Source organism: Chlamydotis macqueenii, chromosome 19 (genome assembly GCF_036417535.1).
Source record: "Chlamydotis macqueenii isolate bChlMac1 chromosome 19, bChlMac1.mat, whole genome shotgun sequence".
Taxonomy (NCBI): Eukaryota; Metazoa; Chordata; class Aves; order Otidiformes; family Otididae; genus Chlamydotis; species Chlamydotis macqueenii.
The window spans coordinates 10,189,738-10,212,467 of record NC_141574.1 but is presented as its reverse complement, the minus strand read 5'-3'; the positions used below and the strand labels follow the sequence as shown (position 1 = coordinate 10,212,467).

General features: G+C 52.0%; 1 protein-coding gene across 1 annotated transcript in view; it reads left to right on the top strand.

Moving 5' to 3' along the window:
- Positions 1 to 22,730, top strand: part of RNF43 (ring finger protein 43) — a 56,489-nt gene that overhangs the window by 16,403 nt on the left and 17,356 nt on the right. The window contains exon 2 of the mRNA XM_086763024.1: positions 22,567 to 22,689. Within this exon, the coding sequence (XP_086619150.1) occupies positions 22,567 to 22,689 (123 nt within the window). The remainder of the gene's footprint in view (positions 1 to 22,566; positions 22,690 to 22,730) is intronic.

The following is a 22,730-nucleotide window of genomic DNA, read 5'->3' as shown; positions in this document are numbered from 1 at the left end:
CAAATGAGAAACTACGGTTGTAAATTCGGGTAACTGAACAAAAGTCAACTTGATAATGCCCTCTCTCTTGGTTCTAATTGCCTGGTGATACTGTGTCGGTCTCACTTGGACAGTGTTTGGTCAGTGTTTATACAGGCATGATACTGTCTGGAGCCGAGCAAATAGAGATTATTGTATTCCATCTTCACTCCTCTGAGGTGTCCGGCGACCTCGCGAACGTGCTGAAAGAGGAGGTTACGGAAAATGAGCTAACCCAGGCTGGGGACAGCACGAGAGCGCTGCGCCGCACCTCTTCTAGGGCCTCCACAGAGATACCACAATAACCCCAGCCCTGCTGAGATTGGTTTAATTATTTGACGTCAAAGCCTGGAGCCAGGTTTGAAGGAAGCATGAAAGCCTGAGTCAAGAGTTTAATTCTGCGTAGGTTCTTCTGCACTGTTTGTTAGTGTGTTAGATAGCGTTGAACCTCTTCCGTCAGCACGCTGAGCAGGTGGGCACCTACGTTCATAAATTGCTTGTTTTGTCACCATCTCCTTAGGGTCAGAGGTTTTGTGTAGAGGAGTTTGCTGGTTTTAAAAGAACAGTTTTCTTACGTTTATTGGAGAACATGAAGTCAAAGGTGTCTTTACCTAGAAGTGAAATGTAAGATCTGTGGTGATGCTTGTTTCTTCAGGAAATTCAGTCCATACTGTTCGACTTGGTCCATCCAAAAGACTGTCTTCTGTGCAGATCAGTTTTACCCCTTTTGTGGAAAGTCATTGGAAAGGTCTGGGATTTCTTGGGGTCAACTGACCCAATACAGCGTAGGTGTCTATCACAGGGCAAATCAACCGTGTATGAGAAGGGCATCGTGGTTTTGGGGTTGGTTTCTAAAGGCAGGTGAGGGAACTCGCTCAGCAGTACGTGGGCTACATACACAGGTATTCGTGGTGGATGCTAGAGGTTAGGAGAAAAACATCAGGGTGGGTATGTCCTCCCAAATCCCCGCAGTCAGTGCCTTTGGGGGCACCGGGGCTGGAAAAGACAGACAGGACACCTGGATTGTTAGCCGGGATGGATCTTGCCCACGTGGCTTTCTGGATCTTTCACACCTCCACATCATCTTTCATCAGGGAATGTAATAATTATTTTTGTTCGCTTTAAACCTTTTACTTGGCTGTGGTTTGAGGTGCCCCCTTCATCCTTGCATTATGAAGAACAGTGAATAATTATTCTGTATTTGTGCTGTTCACAACGTTCACAATTGCACAAGCCTCTGTTCTCTTCTGGGTGGAGCATCCCAGACTCCTCTGATACACCAGCTGTTCCACACCTTGTTGCTGCCTGTCTACGTTTGCTACCTGTGTACTTTTTTAGATTTTTTTCCGTTTTCGGATAGGGTGACCATTACCAAATGCACCGTTCAGCTGCATGTCCCTCACCGACGGTATTTCCTGGTCCTCTTTTCCTATACCTTCCTAACTTTGTTTGCTTTTTTTGGATAGTGCAGAAATATATATAGAAAAAAATACACATACAGTGCACACAAATAGTGTGATGTTTTCAGAAAATGTTCCAGAATGATTCCAGGATCTTTCCAGAGCTTAATTAGCTCTTTTAAAGCCTATCATTTTGTCCTTGCAATTAAGATGACTGTTTCCCCGGCGCATCACTGTGCACACACTGATACTGAATTTCAGGTGTCAGTTTATCGCATAGCCGTTCAAGCTGCAGTTGCACGTCCGGCTGATCCCAGCTGATGGCTCCTTGCTGCTGAAAAGAGGAAGACTTGCTCTTCTCTATTTCTTATTTTCTTAATTCCTGCTTTCCCCCACCCTTACATTTCATGTCCTAACTATTCCCTCGCTTGCTCTGCCTGCAGCGCTCATGAGACCCTTTCCCAAACCTGTCCAACTCACTCAAACTGCAGAAGATGCTCAGCTTTATTTGCTAGGTTCATGTTCGGCTGTTGCCGTGAGTTGAATGAGCCCAAGGAGAAGTCAGGGCTGGGGGCAGTGGTGGGGAGCACGTGGCCAGGAGCCTGGGAGGAGGTGGGAGCTGTTGGCATCCTGGTGCTCGTTAAACCCTGCACCGAGTAGCCTGACATCCTTCACGCAAGTCTTCACTTGAGGCTGCATAACTAAAAAAAAATATTGTTTCATCTGCAAATTTTGTCACCTCATTAATTTACCCCTTCCCAAGTAATTTATGAACGTGCTGAAATGCTCTGCATGGGAACTTCCTGACTTCCTCTGTAGTGAACCACGATGCAAACAATTCATTTAGCTTTTTTGCAAATATTTTTTGAGTGAATCTTTCATTCCTTATGTTATTTGCTAGCTCCAGAAACTCACTAATAGGCTTCCTGCTTCGGATGTGTTGAAAAAGGCTTTATTGTACGTAAGCTCCTAGCTTGTTTTTCTCTTCTGACCAATCACCCAGCTTGCCAGGATTACTGTCCTTTCTGCTCTCAGCGTTTGGATGCAAGTTCCACTTTCAAAGGTTGCCTTTTCTTTTGACATTCTCCTTTCCTTTATTGTTCACTCTTGGGCTACCGGGGTCCAGCTCGGCTCCGTTGCTCCGTAGCATGGGTTTACCCTGAGCCTTTAGCAGGAGATCGCAAAAGAATTTCTGTATCACCCAGAAAAATCCACCCTTCTCCTTTGCTTTCTGAAATGTCTAACTACTTTCTGTATTCTTAGAATTTTTTACGGTTTGTGGTTTGGATTTTTTTTTTTAATTAAATTTTCCTTTCCTATGAGGAGGGGAATTTAAATACGTAGCATTCACTATTACAGAAATGGTCTGTCTTAAACCAGAAGCTGTGTGTGCTGTGCAGGATTGCACCTGCTTTGGAGGTTTCTCCAAATTGCTCCGTAAAGATCCCTGGAGCCGTCTTTTGGTCAGACCTCGATAAGTCATGTGCCCTGCCTGTACGCGATGGTGGAAGTCACCCATAAGACCGTGCTTTTGCCCCGCTATAACCTTTCTAGCTTCCCTTAGCCTTTCCTGGTCTCTGCCATCACTGCGCGTAGGTGGTCGGTTGGTGGCTTTAATACTTTTTTTTCCATACAGGCATGGAATTTCAGCCTACAGATCCTTGGAGCTCTTTCACACAGTTAAATATAACTCAGGTGACTTTTTTTTTTTTTCTGTATTGACAACCCCATATTAGTACAGTCTGCTGTATTATTCCTGTATCTCTGGCATTATAGCATCCTCTGGATTAACTTCCTTACCTTTCATTTCCCACATGCATATGGAATTAATATTCTAATTTAAAAGTAAGCATTTTGTTTTACCCGTCTTAACTTTCAGGCTTGGATTTTGTGTTTGCCAGACAGATGTATCTGTGTATATGCATCTGTTAGATATCTATCTAGATACACACACACACACATACACACATAACAGATATGCATTTACTGATACACGTAGCATTCTTGCGTGGTGGATATCAGTGCAATATCCCATTTTTTAGGTGCAGGAATTAACAGACATATTTTTAGTCCAGATTCCAGCAATGAATGCATGAAGCCTGATGTGCAAAATCACTTTAGGAATCGAAAAGGCGGTGTGGTGTGGTGGGTGCTGCTCGAGAAGGGAGTGCCCTGCATGGCTTCTGGAAGTGCGATGGGTTGGGAAGCGCTCGCTTACGTCGCCAGCCCGGGGGCAGAGCTTGAATCGGGTACAGACAAAAGCACCGATCGGACGTCTGCAGTGCTTAATCTCTGCAAATGTTAATAAAAGTATTAGGCAGGCAACATGTTTCCTCTTGTTTTGTTATGGTTGAATTTCGCATGCAGACAGCGTGCCACGAACCTCGTTTTCCCTTGCCATCCCTTCACACCAGCAGCAGCTTTCCCGAGCCCCAGGCACCGCAAGCTCTGACTCATTTAATTAATATTCCTCTAATGAAACTGCCCAGAGCTCTGGACCTATTCTCCTCCAAAACAATCTTTCTCCTCCCTATTTTTCCACACCCTATGCTTTCTTCTCGCCTCCCATCACATTCCTCATCAGGCTTCAGCTGAGCTTCCCTGAGCAGTCCTCCCCTTGCTGCCATTCCCAGCCCGGTCCCCTCCAGCAGCGGCTCCGGGCTGGTGCTGTGGGATGACAGTGGAGGTACCGGACGGCTTTTACAGCAGGGCCAGGAGGGCGAGAAACAAGCAGGAGTGTTTCGGAGCGTTCCTTCGGCCCTGGCGTGATGGGGAGAGAGGGACAGCCATCGCGGTCTCCTCCCCGCCTTGGTTCTATAGCAGGACCCTGGGTAGCTTGGAGCTGGGCTGATTTACAGAGCGTCCTTTGCCAGAGGACCACAGGGGCTGCGGAGCTGGAACGAGCACGGAGTGTTCCTGGCAGAAAGGATGGGAATGGCAGAAAGGGCTGTAACGGGCCTGCGGGCTGTCTGTGTGCCTTGTGGGGCTGGAGGGTACCAGGGGGAGCAGAGCCCCAGCCCAGCGGGCTTCCCCCAAAATAACCAGAGAGCAGCTCTGGTAACTGTTGCCCGGCTTTGGAGAGGACCCGAAATCCACAGGTGATGAGGGCACAGGGAGCTGCAGGCGTTCAGCATGCATTCAGCTGCAACGCTGGGGTCCAGAAATGGGAGTTTCAGCTCCTTCCCCCGCCCCAGCTCCGCTGGCTGTGCCGTCTCCTTGCTCAGAGGCTGGCACGGGACACTGCGAGCAGCAGAGCTGCTGGGATCTTTATATAGAAAAATATATATATCGTTTATATATAAAATATTGTATTAGCTAGTAGCACTGCACAACAGACTGTGAAACTGAATAGCAAAGCTGTGTGGTGGGAGGAAGAAAACAGGTTATGGGGTGACCAGCGCAGCCGTGGGATTTCCTGGATGTGGGACACAACTGGTGCTGGAAGGGGCGCGACTGTAGCTGGGCTGCTCAGGGTGGCGTGGCAGTGTCAGGGGATGCTGGTGGGCCAGCAAATGTGTTCTGGTGGTGTTACCACTGCGCACAGTGCAGGTCAGTACAAATCTTCAAAGGGGAATGTCTTAAAGATTTCTGCATTTTCGTGCTTTTTTGTCCATACTGGTTATGCTGCTGAAATGTGCAGTCCCCCCTTGAAGGACTTTGGTCCTCGTTTTTCCAATGGGAAGAAGATGGGGCTGATCCAGAGCAGGGCTGGCTGCCCAAGTCCACAGATCGCAGCAGCCAAAAAATAGGAAGATATATGAAAAATACAGTAACGATGCTTTTTCTTCATAGGGCTGAAAAGTACAAAACCTTGGCTTCTGGAGCTCAGCGCTGATTAACGAATTGCTCGTAAGGAACACGTTCTGCCCAGTTTGCAAGACAGTGGCACTTTATGATCCCCAGGATTTATTTTTATAAGTGTTGATTTAGGCAGTCGCGGATTATTCAGTGGTCTCTGCAGAATCACTGCACCCATGCTTGCTGCAGGCGGCCGAGTGATTTGGTGGGGTACGGATGTTCCACAGGCGGGTGGATGTCCCCAAGCAGGTTTTGTGGTCAGTGGATGGAGGGTTTCTTCCTCCTGAGCAGCGCCGGGAGGACGCACGGGTGGGTTTTGCGCAGTGGGAGAGAAGGATTGATTTTGGGGTGGATGATCCAGCCAGCAAAGGGCGCGTGGGGGCAGGGAGGGAGGACGGGGAGGCTGCGCGGGGCAGGTGGGTTGGGAGGTGCTGGGGAGCAGCTTTGCCTCTGCAGACGGGGATTGACGGGGTGAGGAGTGGGGCTGTGCAGGGGTGCCAGTGGGAGGAACGCAGCCATTTGATGTGCGCGGAGCAGAAGCCGCAGGCCGTTCGTGCACCTCGCGCGTTGCGCCGGCGAGGCGAGGGCTGGTGTGCGTTATTGCTAGCGTTGCACACACAAAGCTCTCCTGGGCCGGCGGCTCCGGCAGCCTGTACAGACAGGCCTGCGCTCCTCAAAGACGAGGAATCGGATTCTTGCCCTCCGGGGGTTTCCAGCCAGCTCGCAGTTCAGAGGAGTCCTTTCTTTCTCCTGCTGTTCACGCCCTGCAAAGAATTTTCTATCAACAAAAGAAATTGTTTTATAATCAACTTGATGTTCATCCCCAGTCCTGGGGTATGAAAGGGGGTTTTGAAGGACTGGGGAAATGGAGCCTGGACGTCATGGAAGCTGGGCACAGCCCTGCTGGGACGGGGCAGATGAATTTTGGGGGCACTCCAGAGTCGGTGAAGCTCTTGGGTGCAGGTCTAGGAGTGGGAGTAATCGGACACAATGCCAGAAAAGGAAGAGTTCCTGGAAATAAAGGGTTGGGGGATCCCTGGTACGTGCTCTGGCAGGCTGAGAAGCCACTTACTCCTGCAGCGTCTGCGGCTGGACCCTAATGTCTCCGTTGTGTGGAGACCCTTGAAATGCTGATTGTAGCTCGGGCTGTACCTCAGTCAATAGGACCACATCTAACTCAGAAGAATTTTCCTTCAGCACCGTTGGTCATCATTCCATGGAAAAACCAGTCTGGTTGAACCCTACTTGATGGCAGCCCTGTCATGAACCTTCTCTTCTGTGCAGGGGTGCAGAAGTGGGATGTCCTGAGATCCTGGAGAGGTATCCTCAACGTCAAGTTCAAGAGCTGTGGGACAACCTAGGGAAAGAAGGAAATTTTCTCCTTGAAGAAAACACGTACTGTGGCTTTTGCAGCGTGCAGTTTTCAGAACTGCAGCACATAGATGTGGGTGACCGACAAGATTTTGGTTTGTCCCTGTCAGTGGAGGTACTGGAGCACACGGCTCACAGCACATGGCTGGCCTTGCAGCTGGGAAGAACAGACGTCATTCCTGACCTCAGGAGTGTGAAACGCGTGCCGTCAGTGTGCAGGCTCTATCAGCTCTGAAACACAGCTGCCACCAGCATCTCCTGGAGCAGCTACCCATCTGCCATCACTGTTATACATGGTTTGGAGTGGGAGATGGAGAACTTCCCATTTTTATCACAGGGAGATGCCCTTCAGTTTCCTCTTAACTGATGAAAATAGTAAATACTTCCAAATCCCATTTCCACTGTTTCTGTGCCTTGTTTGTAGCCCAGGTCCCATAGCCCTACCATGAAGCCGGTAACTGTTGGTCATTTCCTTGCCTTTTCAGGCTGCGATTCCATGTATGTTTTCAGCTTCTCAAAGCAAAAATTTCCTAAAGCTGACAAAAAGCTGGGGCTCAGACAGCCCAGCTGCCGTTTCAGGGTGAAGACGGGGCAGGGTGGTGGGCAGGCTGCTGAGGAACATCATCCGAAGGAAGGGTCTCCAGGTGCAGGCACGGCCTCTGCTCTCAGGACACACGGAGCGGGGGCTGGCAACCTCAGGCTGGGCAGAAGAACTGCTGTGAGCTGTCTGACCATGCTTCAGGCTTTTGTAAGGCAGCTGTTGCTTCCCTTTGCAGTCCAAACGTCCCTGCCTGGGTCTGTGGTTGGTGATGTCAATATTTTTTAGAGGAAAGATGGAAGCGTGGGCTCAGGAGCTAGGCTCGCTTACCTGACTGGTTTTCTTGGCTTCCATGAACGTTTCCAGAAGCTGGTGAGTTTGGAAAACACTTTTTCTTTTTTGTGTGTGTGCTTATGAAAGGTGGTTTTTAAATGTCAAAGTTGAAAGTACTTTTCCTTAGCAAAAAAATCACCACCAAGCCATCCAGAACTGGCTGGGCACGCAGCCGTCTGAGCAGCTGGGCTGACTCCGTGGCGTTTCGTAGGAGATTTTTTGGGCTTTAAAGGCAGCCCCTTCTTGGTGTTGTATCACACACTGAACAGCACACAGCAGCCTTTGAGCTGTCTGTATTGGAACTGTTTGCTTGCTTAATTTTAAAAGGACCACATCCACGTAACTGGAGGGGTTGCCACATCGTGATGCTCTGATCGTGTCCTTTGGCGCTCGATTTACAGCGGCTAAGCAGCAGTGGGGTCAGTGGCCAACTGGCCACCGCTGCAGGAAACTGAGTGACCACGAGAATAAACAGTGTTTTGTGGCGATGGAGTGTCTGACAGCGCTAGGAGCTGTGAGGACGGATCAGCCTCCAGCATATTAATCATGGAGAAGGCTCTCAATGGTGGCTCAGCTGTCTGCTGGCGGTGTTGGCCACGGGAGCAAATGGAATATGGATTTGTACCCCCGCCCCATGCACACACGTGCCCCAGCAGGAGCAGGAGCGCTGTGTTGCCCACCAAGATGATGATTTTTGCTGGGGAGGGAAGGAATGATTGATAGAACTTGTGCAGAAGTGGCATCTCTGCAGGTTTCCAGAGAATGAGAAACAGCCATCCTTGGACAGATCCCTCAGAGACGCAGCAGCATTTGGGAATTCCCCAGCCCCCGGCAGCAGGAGTGATTGATGCGAGCTGTGAGATTATAGGATTGGTAAATGAGAAATACTGTTTGGGCTGCCGCCTGCCCGCGCTGCGAGGGGTGCTGGTGATTAACAGCGCTGTCAGAAGAGCGGCGGGCGCTTTGCAGGCGTGAGGGCTTGATCACGGAGACGGGAGGAAAGCTCGGGCCGAGGAGAGCGGGAAGGAGGGGCTGTGGCACTCAATCAGATTCAGCGAGGAAGGTCACTTCCAGACTGTTTTTTGGTATTAGAGGAGGATTTGAATGCTTCTCCAGGAAGAGTGCCACCCCCACTACCCCACAGCAGTTTGTCCAAGTTGACCTCAGTGGTTTCCGGCCAAAAATACCTGTGAACAATAATGACTTGTTAATGATTTATCCCCGTGTTTTCAAGTGCTGCACTGATTCCTAATACAACAGAAACTATCGAAGCAGTGCTCTGCGGGTTTTAAAGTTTTGGCTACAATGGCTTTTTGTCCTTACGCAGTGACGGTGATGCCGATTGCATGAGGAAACCAAGGGCCCGGTGTCCTGGGCAGCGTAACTCACGTAGTTCAGTGTAACGCTGGGGAGCATCAACTGAATTGTACCGGGGGAGAAATCAACTGAGCTGTAACGAAGGATTGTCCCTTCCAGTTGCAGATAGTTGTGAACAGATGCCTCAGCGGTCTCCACGTGGTAATGTCAATGCCAGCCAAACGCAGCTGTATGGGGAGTTTGCTTTCTGCAAAGAGAGCAAATTCATGTTGTGTGGCGCAGGCATGGCTCTGGCGATGGGAGCTGGGAGAACAGGCTGTCTCCTTCCCTGGGAGATGGGCACCTGCCGTTCTCACAGCCCATCAGGGCAGAAGTATGGAGTCTCAAAGCGTGGAGGGATGAGATGGAACATCAAAAACCTGTTCTCTGTGCTCCCAGTGTGGCTGTGTAACAAACCTTCATCTGACATCCTGCCTTGGTGAGGGGAGCACAGCAAGAGGAAGAGCAGCAGAGGGAGAATCTGCGATTGCAGCGACGCCCTGCACCCTCCAGAACCAGGAGAAAAGGCAGTCAGACCTAGGAATCGGCATCTGCGTGAGTCAACTCAAGGTGTAGATGGCTGGTTTTAGAGAATGTAGTGTGGTTTTATCGCCGAGCAGCCGTATCAGAAGCTCTAGACAGTGCTAGACTCTCTTTTCCAGTGGTGCTTCTCTGGCAGGAGCCAGCGCCATTGTTAAAGAAGCAGAAGAAAAGCAGAATTGGCAGGTGTCAGGCTGGCAGCTCCATCCATCATGTCTCCTGATCCGCAGTCACCAGAGATGAGTGAGAGTCTTCCCTCCTGTGAGCAGGACGCCTTGTCTCCTTTCTGAACTTCTTCTAGTCGCAACTACTGTGACCGCAGATGTCTTCATTATCCCGGCGCTCACCCTCCGTTTGGATCTCCGTCCCCTCTCGAGGAGACGCGGGTTGAGGAGCTGGACCCTCCGGTGGAAGTGATGTCACAACTAACCTACCTTCAGTGCCTCACACAAACGGTCTGTGCATGGCTCCCTTCCCGTCTGCAGAGTTAAAAAAGCTAGAGCTCAGTCAGGCTGTGCCGTTTTGAAGCAATGTTTGGTCAAACTATTGGGTGGCCTTGAGTAAAGACAGCGGGTAGGTAATCTACTGGATGACAGTCTGTTGAGCAGGGGAGTTATTTCCCTTTCTGCCCTGCTTGTCCTTGATCCTGCGCATTCACAGCTCCGTGCTGCTCTGAGCACTGCAGCAGGGGTGGCTGAAAACGGAAATGTCTTCACCTTTTTGGCCTCAGCCTCTCGAGCACTGGGCCAAGAGCTGTGTCATCCTCGTCCCTAAGAACTGCTGCGTGGAGACGTGACGTGCCCTTTGGTGATGAATACTGGAGTCTTCAGAGGCTCCCAGCAGGCTGGAACTAAGGGGAAGAGTTTTGTGCTTGCCTGCTTCACGCTCCTTCCAGCCTGCCAGCCCAGCTCTTTGACCGTCTGTGGTATCTTCAGTGGCTGAGCTCCCCGGGATGCGAGCTTGGTTACATGCAGCAGGGATGGCAATAGTCAAGGCTGCCTCTGCGGGCTAACAGAGATCGCTCTTGGAAGTCTCCTGTGAGAATACCTTCAGTTGAAAAAATAGTTATTGGCTCGGCTGAAATCTTCTGTGGAGTTCATTTGCAGAGGATGTTGTGGAAGAAAGTTTAAATGGGCAAAAAGGGAATGAGGTGTGTTTGTGAAACCCCTCAGGCTGGCAACCACCTGATCAGTGACTCCAATAGCTCTGCAAAGGCACAAAAAGTGGAAGACTGCTCTGAGTGGTCTCTGCTGGCTTGTCGCAGGTCACAGGGTTACGTCAATTTTGGGTGCAACTCCCTGTGCTTGTGCTGAAATTCTCGTTTCTGCTCAGTATCTGAAGACATAGGTGAAATCAACTTTCAAACAATTCCAACTTCGCAGTTTAAACTGGTGCAGCCTTGTGCGACCGTGAGTTGTGTGGCCGTAAAAAGAGCAGTAGGTTGGCAGGGGAAGGCTGTGAGCCAGGACTGTGCCCCAGACACCCCATCTTCCCTGCCTCCTGTAGCAGCAGATGAGCTCAGCATCCCCAGGAGCCCGGAGCTGCATTCTCGGCATTCCTGCAGCTCCTTAGATGTCAGTGATGTCATAGATAGCAGCCAGGGAATTACGGATCCCAGAGGGCCTGAACTCATGTCTTAGCAAGTAAGCGTAGGAGGAACCAATTTTTGTAGTGTACCGCACTGTACTAGCAAGTTTTATAGAATCAAATCACAGCAAATGTATTTGCATTTACATTTCTGTCTCCTGGCAGTACGACAACATCCAACAAGAGAGATCCTTGTGTCCTTCACCAGCCACTCTCTCATCCCTATTTAAAAAAACTACATCTGAGCAATAAAACAATGGGAAGCTGGTACGGTATGTGATTAAAATAAAGTAATTTATTCCTTTAGCTATTCAATCTTCGCCCTTATGCCCGGGACCTGCTGACATACATCATATTTCAAGCCCACAATTGGCACCATGTGTAGGCATCGGCCCTTCTCTGGAAAGCATCCCTTGGAAACTCCAATTCTTGTCAGCCTGCGGAAGAGACGCTTTTGCATTTTCTGGAGCAGGACAAAATGCCTTATTTTGGGAACACAGGAGAAAAATGTCAACATAATTTTCATACTTTTATTATCTGGCCTTTTCTCTGAAGAGCTTTTGGGTGGCAGCACACAAGCACTGCTGCAGCCTCCTGGCAGGCATGGGATGCATCCGTTCACGCTGCTGGTGTGCCTGGGAGGTTTAAACGCCCGGCTGGACTGAAGCAGAGGTTTTTTAGCAATGGTCTGTGGATACCTTGAAGCCATGGTAGCTCAGCCTGCTGATGGTCTAGTGAGCAGTATTAAAGAGCATTTTAAAGCCTAAAGTTCAGTGATAAGGGTGACTTACCACCATGGTCCATGAGGCATGTTTCTATCTGAAATGGATATTTTTTTTTCTTTGAGTTGTATTTAGGAAGCTTCCTGTGACAGAAGCCTCCAGGAGCAATGCCTGGTGCAGAGATCAGCTTCTGCTCCCACTGAACCCGCCCAGGTTCCCGCGGTGCCGGTGACCGTCGGTATGCAGGCGCGTCCTCCGCAGCGGCGATGTTTCCTGCCTCGGAAGCAGGTTGCTCTGTAGCCCCAGTGCTGCCTGAACGTGGCTCTGTGTTCCTCAGCTGTAAGCAGGGGAGCGTGCCAGTTCTTGATTTCACCCCTGCGTTTCAACGGGATTTCCAGGCCTGGTGCAGTTTGCCCCAAAGAGCTGGGGCTTGCTTTCTAACCCAAATCTGGCCAGACCTTATACCTACACCTGCATTTTTCCAGCTACAAATAACAATGGAAGTGGTTTTATCTAATCTCCCACCACCTGGTTTGTTCTTGTCCACACTCTCAGGCATGAGGGTGTTGAAAACGCTTTTGGCAGGAGTCGCTTGAAGCCGTGTAAGCACCAGCGTTAACACAGCCACCCAGGCTACGTGTAAAGAGCGAGGTATGGACGGCGGCGACCTCGTGCAGGGAGGGAAACCTGGACAGCCAGAGCTCCTGAGCTGTGTCCTCTAATAAAGCCTGGAAGCCAGCACAGGCAAAGCCCTAGGTGATGTCCTGCAGGGAAGAGCCCATCCCACATGGACCCACGGGGCACGAGGGGCTTTAGGAGCCTCTCGGGTGTTCCCGTGTCTCTACGTGACTCGGGGGCCGGTCCCCGGCACACCTCGCCAGAGCGGATCTGTGACTTTCTAGCTTGGGTTTCATGATCGAGCGCCGAAGGCCCCTCCTCTACGCCGGCATTTCGGCGCTGTGCTTTGGAAGGACTCCAGGCCAGCAGTGAAGGGCTCTTTGATAATATCTGACGGGCGGGTAAGAATTTTGGGCAGCAGCCAAGGTACACATTGCCTGTAATCGTTAACTCAGTCTGTAAACAGTTCAAACGGCACTGAAGAGGCCGTCAGTTATTACATTAGAAAAAAGCCTTTCATCTCCCCGCTCAGAAGCCAGCCGTACAGCCCCGGCCCCTGCTGAGCCGGCTGTCGCTGCAGGGCTGCGGGCAGGGCAGGCAGCGCAGGCAGCGCTTGGCCATACAATGAGCGCCGCGCCGAACGGCTGACCTTCAAACCTTTGGCGCTGGAGCAATAACGAAATCATGAGTTTTCTTTTGTTCTGCACCTGGCTGAGGCGGTGGAGCCCAGGGGTATTCAAGGGGGAGGGGATCGGGCAACGTTTCCCCCGGGACGCCGCGCCAGCTGGGAAGGCTCGGCAGGGGTGACTCCTGCACCCCATGCCCATCTCCTGCCCTCAGCTTTTCCCTGGTGAGCGCAGGTTCACGTGCCATCGTGACAAATGCCCACGTTTCACTCGTGACCAGGTGAGGCTTCCCTGGACTGTTGCTGGATTCTCCAGAAATGGCCACAATGGTGGTTCAGGTCCATGTCAGGGCCCTGCAGTCTACAAGCAATGCTGGAGGCAACACTGCTGCTGAGCTTCATCTTCATAGAATCATAGAATCTTCAAGGTTGGAAAGACCTCCAAGATCATCAAGTCCAATTGTCAACCTAACACCACCATGCCTACTAAACCATGTCCTGAAGTGCCACGTCTACATGTTTTTTGAACACCTCCAGGGAGGGTGGAGAGTACTAGATGATTCCCCAATCCACATCGAGCTTGGGAGAACCCTATGGTCTCCTTCCAGGAACAAGTCAGCCCTCCTGGAGATGCGTGATGCTTCAAAAGAAATTATGGCATAGTCTCCCCAAGGAGAATTTTCTTGTGTCTTTGCTCTTCTAGATCTGTTATCTTCTTTCTAGAAAAGCAAGAATGTTCTCTCTGGCATCTACTTCCAATGCTTTAACTTTGAAACCCACTATAGGAACTTGCTGGTCAAGGAAGCGACATTCCAGTCTCTGTGGTAAAGCGATCCGGGTTTGGGTGAGTCCCCGTCACTGCAGAGTTGCTTTTAGGGTCAGAGCTCTCTCTGTAAAGGTGCTCGCTGTATTAGTTGTGGAGGACCTTATGTATCTGTGCCACCCCTAAGCTGGTCCCAAGTGACAATACAGCTTTGTGCTTTGAGTGGTAGGAAGGAGGCCCAGAGAGGTGGTGGATGCCCCATCCCTGGAAACGTTCCAGGCCAGGTTGGACGGGACTCTGAGCAACCTGATCCGGTTGGAGATGTCCCTGCTCCTTGCAGGGGGGTTGGACTGGGTGGGTTTTAATGGTCCCTTCCCACCCAAACCCTTTTGTGATTCTATGCCACCAGGCAGCCATGGTGTCCACACAGCTTGGGTTTTGCCAGTGCTTTGAGCTGTTGCTGAGGGACAAGTCTTGGGTGAGTTTTATGGAGCAGTTTTAACCTCCAAACCTCTAAAACAGGTCAGCACGGTGCAGAAGGTCATTGTGTAAGAGGGCCTTGCACTATGGAGCTGGCCAGTGATATTGTCCCCCAGAATAAGGACGAGTTGAGCCCTCAAACGTGAGCAGGTCAACATGGGCTGGATGCTGCTCATTGGGTCTTCAGTCCAGGCTGCCCACAGCATGCTTGGAGGCAGCAGGCACGTGAGCTGCTCTCCCATGGCATGGGCCAGCTTGCCTTTGCTTTCATGCAGTGGTGTGAGTCAGGGCTGACCAGAGAACCTCCCTTTGCCTTTGATATTCCAAAATGGATATGCGGACCAGAAAGAGAGAGAGAGTATAACCAGACATCGTGATGAAACTTTGCCACAGATTTCCTGGTTGTCCCATACTATCATCATCACCATCAGCGCTAGAGGAAGTGACACTTGCTTCCCCTCTGTTGGACCTCTGTCCATAGGAGAGCGAAATTCCACGGAGCTGACGGTAGGACAGTGAGGTGTGTAGCAAGAGTTCTCTCCAACACCATGGCCATGCTTGTGCAATACGATGGAAAAGATCCGGCCCCAGTGACTCACCTTAACCATCTAACCCTGCACATGTGCTAATCAAATAAACATCCCTCTTGGGGTTCAGCACTTCTCTTTGTTGCTCACTGGCTTTGTAATGAAAAGGAGAAGAAGATGCAGTTATTGATTAGGGACTGGTTTATTGTACCGAACCCTCGGGCACTGCTGACCCTTGAGGCGGCCACAGAGGGTGAAGCTCGGGAGCGTGCGTAAGGGAACACAGCAGTGTTGCACTGGCAGCTTGTGGATCCTTTGTCTCCTCGCCCACCTCTCTCCCCTCCTTCAGGGCACTCGGATGGCTGTCAGAGCTATTCACATGTTGAAGTAGGACCTGAGTCTCTCCAAGAATAATGTGTTTGTTATCTGTGAACGTGTTTGTCCGTGACTCACATGTGGGTAAGGTGTGTTTGCTGTTATAACAGCTCTTGAAACTTTATGCAGGTCAATTAAAAAGCCCCATATCCTGATGGCTAAGCTTCATGCCCAGGAGTCATGGAAGCTGCATTTTTTTCCTCAGGCCCCTGGAAACACTCTGCCATTCTCTTCCTTTTCCAACCAGCCATTTCTGTCTTCTTCACGGTTAACATCCGCTTCACCTCCGTGCCGCATCCCTCCACGCTCTCCATGTCCTTCCAGCGGCATCGTCTCTGCTGTAGCTGCGTGCCGGGCTCCCGGCAGCATCTCCTCTGTCTTTGGAAGTGTCCCCTCATTCCTGCTGCCGTGTCTGTGAGCGGGGTGACGGCTATGCAGTGGCGTGATCTTGGTGTAAGAGGAGCTTCTGTTGAGCTGACAGAGCTGAAGGACCAAGATAAACTGAAGAGTGGCAATCCTATTGCGGGTTCCCCATTTCGATCTCCTGATAGTCCCCTGCAGCAGAGGATCTTGCCCAGTAATTCTCCCAACAAGGTCAGTTCTAGCAGTAAAGATGGGGAGAAGGGTAGTACAGCACTTGCACTTGCTCTTTGAAGGAATTCCTATGAAGGAATAGAAACCTGTGAAGGGTATAGAGCTGGACCCTGATATTCACAAGTAGAGAAATGTCCGTATTCTGCCCTCACAAGCTCACGCTCCGTGACAGTGACATGGCACAACTGGGTGAAGCAAGCAGCTCAGCGGGGAGCGGGCATCTCCCAGCGACAAGCTGGAGATGCTGCGTACCCTCGCCATGCCTTAGGCTCCTGGCTTATCTCCTCTCTGCTGCCAGGCTCCCTTCTTCCTCATGTGGCTCACCTGCAAGGGAGCCTTTCCAACAAGCCTTTTCCTTTCCAACAAGCAAAATGCTCTGGCCATGAGCCGTGCCAGTGGGAGGGCTTGTTGCCCTGAACAAAATCATTGCACGCTTCTCCAGCCCCTGCACGCTTGAGTATTCCTCCAAAAGCCTCACGTGGGATTCAAGCTGCTGGCGTGTCGGCGAGAGGGCGGGCACCTGTCCCCCACAGGTGAGGCCGCAGCTGGCTGCGCCGGCATTCAGCACGAACCCGCAGGGTGGAAGAAGCTCTCCCGGCTCTCCGGGACTGGCCAAGAACCTCAGCTTTATTCTGTCATTTGGTTTCTTAGCCCAAATATTTGCAGGAAAAGTACTCCTGCCGGGAGGTGAGCGTGCAGCCCGTCAGCGCCCGTGTGGGTGCACCAGGCTCAGGGCAGTTCCCCTGCGCAGCCCCAAAATGTGCAGGGAGAGGGCGAACACCAAGTGATGCCCCTCTGCAGCCCCGCGGCTGCCGGCCGGCTGGGCTCAGAGACGGCTGGAGCCAGGGCTGGTATCAGCATCTTGGCGTTTAACAGCTCTTCGTGGTCTTTTGTTCCCTGAATTCTCCAGATTTTTAATGATTTCATGTAGCTCTAACATACCCCAGCTCCACTAAGCTGAAGAATTCTTGTTCATTTTACCTCTTCTTGTACAGAAATAGTGCCCTCTGGTTAAGGTGGAGGGAGCAGGACTTCTTGTAATATTCAAGATGTTGACACACGGAAGCTTTCTCTAGTAGATTTTCTTTTTTATTTTTTCTTTTATTTTTTTTCTGGCAATGCCTAATAGTCTGTTTGCCTTTTGACTGCTTTGGGTGATTCAGCAGCAGTTTCCATAAAACTCCCCACGATGGCACCAAGATCTTTCCTGTTTCTTAACAGCTAACCTAGAGCTCATCCCAGCGTGAAATGGCTAGATGTATTTTTTTGTATTTGCATTTGCTAATGTCTTTTATCGGTCTATCGCTCAGTATCCAGTTTTAACATTTCAGTTCTGGAGGTGGCCCCAGCAGTACTGGGTGATGCTCTGCCATCTTCTGTACCCTTGACCTTGTAGGAGAGCAGAGGAGGGGATGCCGGTGTACAGCGGTAACTGAACGCCCACACTCACTGCTTGCTTTGAGGAACCCCTGAGTGTGGGTCGGCGAAGCATCCCTCTCCTTTTCCAAAGCACTGTTAGTTCTTCTCTTCTCTTCCTTGCGCTGTTTTCTGCCATTTGTTTTGTCGGGGAAGTCAGGATTGTCGTCTGCCATTCCCTGCCTTGCTCTCAACGTCTTCACATTCAGCTTAGTGCTTGCTAGCTCCGGTTTTTCTGGTATTGTAGTCAATTCAGCGACAAGTTACATGTTGGCGTTAACAGTTCACCAGTTTTGTCCATGATTTTTCTAGAGCCCTTTGGTGACCACTCCCTTGTCCTGCTCTCTTCCTCTTTTCCATGCCCCTTACTGGTTGGCTGTAAAATTTTTACTGCCACTTCAAATCATCTCAATCTTTTGACTCACCCCCCGTGATGGAAGGGTGTGAAGCTCTCTGGGTTCCCGTACAGAGACAACTGAGGCTGTCAGCGACTTCGCTTCTCCCAGTCCTTTTTCCGCCCGTGTCCCAAAGACTCTTTGTGAATGGAAAGGGGAACAGATCTGGTTAGATGGTTCTTGGGGGGAAAAAAAAGCGAATAATCTCTTTTCTGTGGGTGTAGTTGGTTCAGTGAGAATTGAAAGGCTTAGACTGCAGCAAGACTGATTCAGATCATGCATTAGAAAATAAATACTTTCCGGCGTGCAGGAGAAGGCAGCCCCGGAGTGGGTGAGGAGTCTCCCTTTTTGGAGATCTCAAGAACAGGTTGAGCCAGTGTCTCTGAGGAATGTGTCTGGCTGATCCTGCCTCCGGGCAGCAAAGTGGGCTCAGTGACCTCTCAGGGTCATCTTTTTTCTCTGTTTTATACATGAAGCCCCCCAAGTGAGAATCGAGCACCCCTCTATGCCTGGCTTTCCCCGGGACCTTTCCACATCCCCGGCGTTTCCGCAGGGGAGCGCCCGGCCGCCCGGTGCGACCTGTGAGCGGTGCTGGTGGGTGTGAAGAGAGTGGGTCTGGGGGGAATAAAGAGGGAAGGATGGCAAAGGTAAGTTAGAAAAGAGAAATTCGGTATTTAAGGAGAGGTGATGTGGACAGAAGAGGGCCAAGGGCCAGGGTGTGGGCAGAGCTGGCAGGGCAGAATCACCCAAGACCGGGTCCAAACGCTGTCAGGGCCCTTACTTGTCCCAACCCCACCTCTGGGATCCCAGCAGTGCAGAGCCAGGCAGGGATCATCCTGGGAGAAGGGTCTGGCGCAGCATCGATGTGACTTCCAGCAGGGAAGGCCCAGCGCTGCGGGATCCAGCGCGATGCCTTTTGCTGAGCAGGAGCGCTGGCTCGGGAGCGTGCTGGGATTTAGACAACGTGTGCGAGACCTCTTGAATTTTGGATATGAACGTATCTCCGGTGACTGGATTTTGCCTGTCTGCTAGATCAGAGAGACTTTCTGAAAGAAGAAATGACCTTTTGGTGGTCGATGCTACAGAGGTGCCCAGCCCAGCAGAGCGGGGGATGCTCTGCCCGCAGAAACCCTTCGCTCCTGCCGTCCCTGAGCCCGTCTGCAGCCACGTGTGCATGTTTCAGAGGGTGTGAGGGACCTGGCCCTGCAGCCACGGCCACCTTTGGGGCACAAGTCCTCTGCATTGACGAATCTCGTTGTATTTCATTTTTATCATCCTTAGATTATTTTTCGAGTCTGCTCTTGTCTTGTGAGCGTGATGTGCTCAAAGATCAAAGGGAAGGCTTTGGTGCGTTCATCAGCACATCTTCTCCAGATTTACCGACAGGATCCCCCTCCAGAGCAGCTGCCAGCGTTTCATTCACGCTCCCCGCGCTGACGTGGAGCTGCAGAGCCTCAGCTCCTTGCTCGTATTCCTGGTGTTTGTAATTAACGCTGCGCTCAGGCCCGGCAGTCCTCACCGCAGAGTGGCTGCCCCGTGCTCAGCGCGCAGGCCTGTCCCTGTCCCTGTAGGGTCACTGCCCCGGGAACGCCACAGCACCCCAAGCCGTTCCGAGCCAGGGCCGGGCACAGCGCCGGGACGTGCAACTTCTTCCCCAGCGCCAGCAGCCTGGGCTCCTCCGGGCTCCGGGAGCAACGCGGTGAAGGCTCGATAACGCTGGCAGGAGGCTTATCTCAGAATTATTAGAAGTGTCACGAGACACGCTCTTTACATTTCCTGTTTTGTGTTTTTCTGCGATTATTGAAATGACATATTAACCAAAAGGCAGAGAACTCCCAGGCAAGCAAACAGAGCACAGAGGTAATGGCGTTGCTTGGAAGGGCCCGCGGGATCACGGGATGCCGTGCGGGTCTTGGTGTGGGCAGCGCCTGCCGTCGCACGGGCGAAGCACGGGGTTATTTGGGAGCCTTCCCCGAGCACTCCCAGGTCATAACGGGTTGGATTTCCTCCCCAGAACCCTGGATTTTTAGAGTTTAAGGTGCTCAGCGTGGTACAATTGCACTCCCTCTAGCATCTGAAAGTCTGAAGTCTAAATTATGTGGTGTTTTGACATTTTTCTTCTAATATCGCTATGGATTAGAGAGGGAGATGCGGAGAGGAAGCTGGGTGAGGGAGGGCCGGTCAGAGGCGCACAGCGGTTCGGCGGTGCCCTGTGTTGGAGTGCAGCAGCGTGGGTCTTCGCTCGTGCGGCCATCCCATGCACCTCGGTCTCCGAGCTCCTGAGAGTTGGGTCTGGGGGCTGATTTCCTTACACTCTTCTGATTGTAGGTGTTACCTACCTCAAAATCTGGGCAATTTACAAACGTCTGTGGTTGTGGGCTTGTGGTTTGTTTTTTTCTTAATCCTCACCATTTTTAACTCGCTTTCATGGCTTTGCAGGACCTATTCTTGTTTTGTGGCCCAAGCTTTAGTGCTACGAAATGTAGCACTGTGATTTTGCGACACCTCCTGATTTTGCAGTCCCAGGGTCCTCGCGCATTCGGAATTGGTGCCGGGTGGCATCGCAGCACAGGCTGCACAAAACCACCCCCGCGCCTGCCGGCGGCCTGATTGCGCGCTTCCAATGGGTACAACCAGGCGATCGAAGGGGATATAGGGAAAAAATTCTTCACTATGAGGGGGCTGAGGCAGTGGCAGGGGTTGCCCAGAGAGGCGGTGGAAGCCCCATCCCTGGAAACATTCCAGGTCAGGTTGGACGGGGCTCTGAGCAACCTGATCTGGTTGGAGATGTCCCTGCTCCTGGCAGGGGGGTTGGACTGGGTGGCCTTTAATGGTCCCTTCCACCCAAACCACTCTGTGATTCTGTGATTCTGTCTTTGCAAATTGCCCTCCCAGGGAATCCCCAGTGCCTGCAGGGTCAGTGTAGGGGGCTGCTCAGGGAAGGGGGTACTGGAGCTGCGGTCCCCGGGAGGGCCTCACTTGTCTCCGGAGGGACCTTAGCTGGGCCCTGTCAGCTCGGCCGGGGCGGCCAAGAGCCTCAGCAAGCGGTGACAGTCCCTGCTGCAGCCCTTGGGGCTTTGCCGGAGGCGTTGGAGTGAAGACCAGCAGCCCTTGGCCTGGGGACGGTGGGCTCTGGGCTGGCGGGGAGATGCAGGGCAGGATGCTCCGTCTTGCCCCCGGACCAGCTCCAAGCACGCAGCCCTAGCCAATTTTAGCTCCATCTACCCTGATCTTTCCAGATGCCGAGGCTCCAGCAGGCAGAGCTGTCCTCGTCCCGTGCCCAGGAGGGCTAACAAGGACGTTTTGCATCTCTGAGTGAGCGGAGGTGCTGCGTGTCTCCTTCAGCTTTTGAAGGCTTCCATACGGATGGCTGCACCTGAGCAAATTGCCTGCTCTCCTTCACTGTTGGCAGTGAGAAATAGGCATGGTGCATCTCCTGCTGAAGGACGTGACTAAAAACAGCCTGGAGAGTCGCGCTGCCTTGAAGGAGCTGTTCCTGCGACCCGCTCGGATGTTAAATGGCGACATCAGCGTGTCTGAAGTTAGGTGAAGGGAGCCCCGTTCTCCCTGTCCCTCACAGCTGGATTTCTGCAATAAGCAGCTGGCAGGGAGGACGAAACACAGAATCACAGAATGGTTTGGGCGGGAAGGGACCTTTAAAAACCACCCAGTCCAACCCCCCTGCAAGAAGCAGGGACATCTCCAACCAGATCAGGTTGCTCACAGCCCCGGCCAACCTGGCCTGGAATGTTTCCAGGGATGGGGCATCCACCGCCTCTCTGGGCAACCTGGGCCAGCGTTCCCCCAGCCTCAGTGTAAAAAATGTTTCCTTATATCCAGTCTGAATCACCTGGAAACATCATCTGGCTGTTTCCCAGCCTGTCCCATTTCCCAGCTCCTGCCAGCCGCATGCCAAGGGGTCAGCACCTCTGGGTGCTCAGGTCCGTGCTGGGGTAAGCAGCAGCCTGAGAATGGGATGACAATTCCTCTCCTTGCTTTTAAATCTGCCAAGACAACAGCCTTTTTTTTTTTTTTTTTTCCACAGCACTGGGATGCTGTGGCAGGATTACATGCAGGGTAGGCAAGCCTTCTGGGCATGCTTCTGGATGGACCCCAGATGCAAAGGCTGCCCTGATCCTCCTGGTTTATAATGCTGAGCTTTCTTGCTGGTTTCCCACATCTCCACCCACCGATGCAGTAAGGATGCGTGTCGGTGAATGCACAGGAATGAGATGCAGCTGTGGGCAGCAGGCGCTACCCATCCGAGCTCTGCCCCGGCAACAGGGCAGCTCCACCTCCGGTGGACTTGACCCCCAAAACCAAAACTGAGTGCCACTGGCAGGAGTGAGCCCCACAGCTTGTGTCACCGTAACACGCTGGATGCTCGCAGAGGTGTGTACCCAGACCCAGTGCCTTGACCCCATCCCGTCTCGGCTCCCAGCTGCCAACTGTTTGGCTCAAGCTGATGGATGTTTTTCCAGGACTTACTGAGGATGCGGTTACTGGGATCTTTTCCTCTCCCTTCTCATTCCTAGCACCTCTCTACCTTTCAGTTTTTTCACTCCTTCCTTTGGCTTCTCCTCTGCAAATTTACCCCAGAGTTGTTAAGTTTGGTGGCTGAGAGCAAGAAGTGATGAATGTTTGAGGGCACCGGGAGTTTGCTTTTGTTGTGGCCCCTTCGCCTTGCCCAGAGCGCTGGCGGGGAGCAAGCTGGCTGCAGGCAGAGTTCTGTGGCCCGAGGAAGCTGGCAGTCCTTGCAGCACCAGGACCCCGCTGTTGGGATGCTCTGTCCCAGAAGCCAAGGGCTGTGGTCTCACCGGCTGCTCTCGCTCTGCACATCTGTGACTGGGACAAAGTCAGACCTGAGTGCAGGCACCAGAAAGGCAGAAACTCCACCTTTCTCTGGGACATCTTCCTGGTGGACCACAACTTTGATTTGCTTCTTGTGGCATTCAAAGCCTCAGCCAGGGCCAGGGGGTGAAGCAGCAGTGGTGATGCCCGCCGCAGAGGTGTCCGACACCAGCAGGGCACAGAGTTTGTGGTGGGCTTGAGCCAACCTTTGCAGTGCCGAGCCCCAAGATCTGAGTTTCCCTTTGCTTTTGTCCTGCAGTCCCACCCGCTCTCTCTGTGCAACACCAGCGAGGATGAACACACCGAATCGGGATTCATCACCATCGTCAAGCTTGAGCAGCCGGATCGGGATCCCAACCCCTGCCTGTCGCTGGCTAACAAGGTAGGTGCAAAAGTGTCCCCAGTGGCACCGACCTGGGAAGT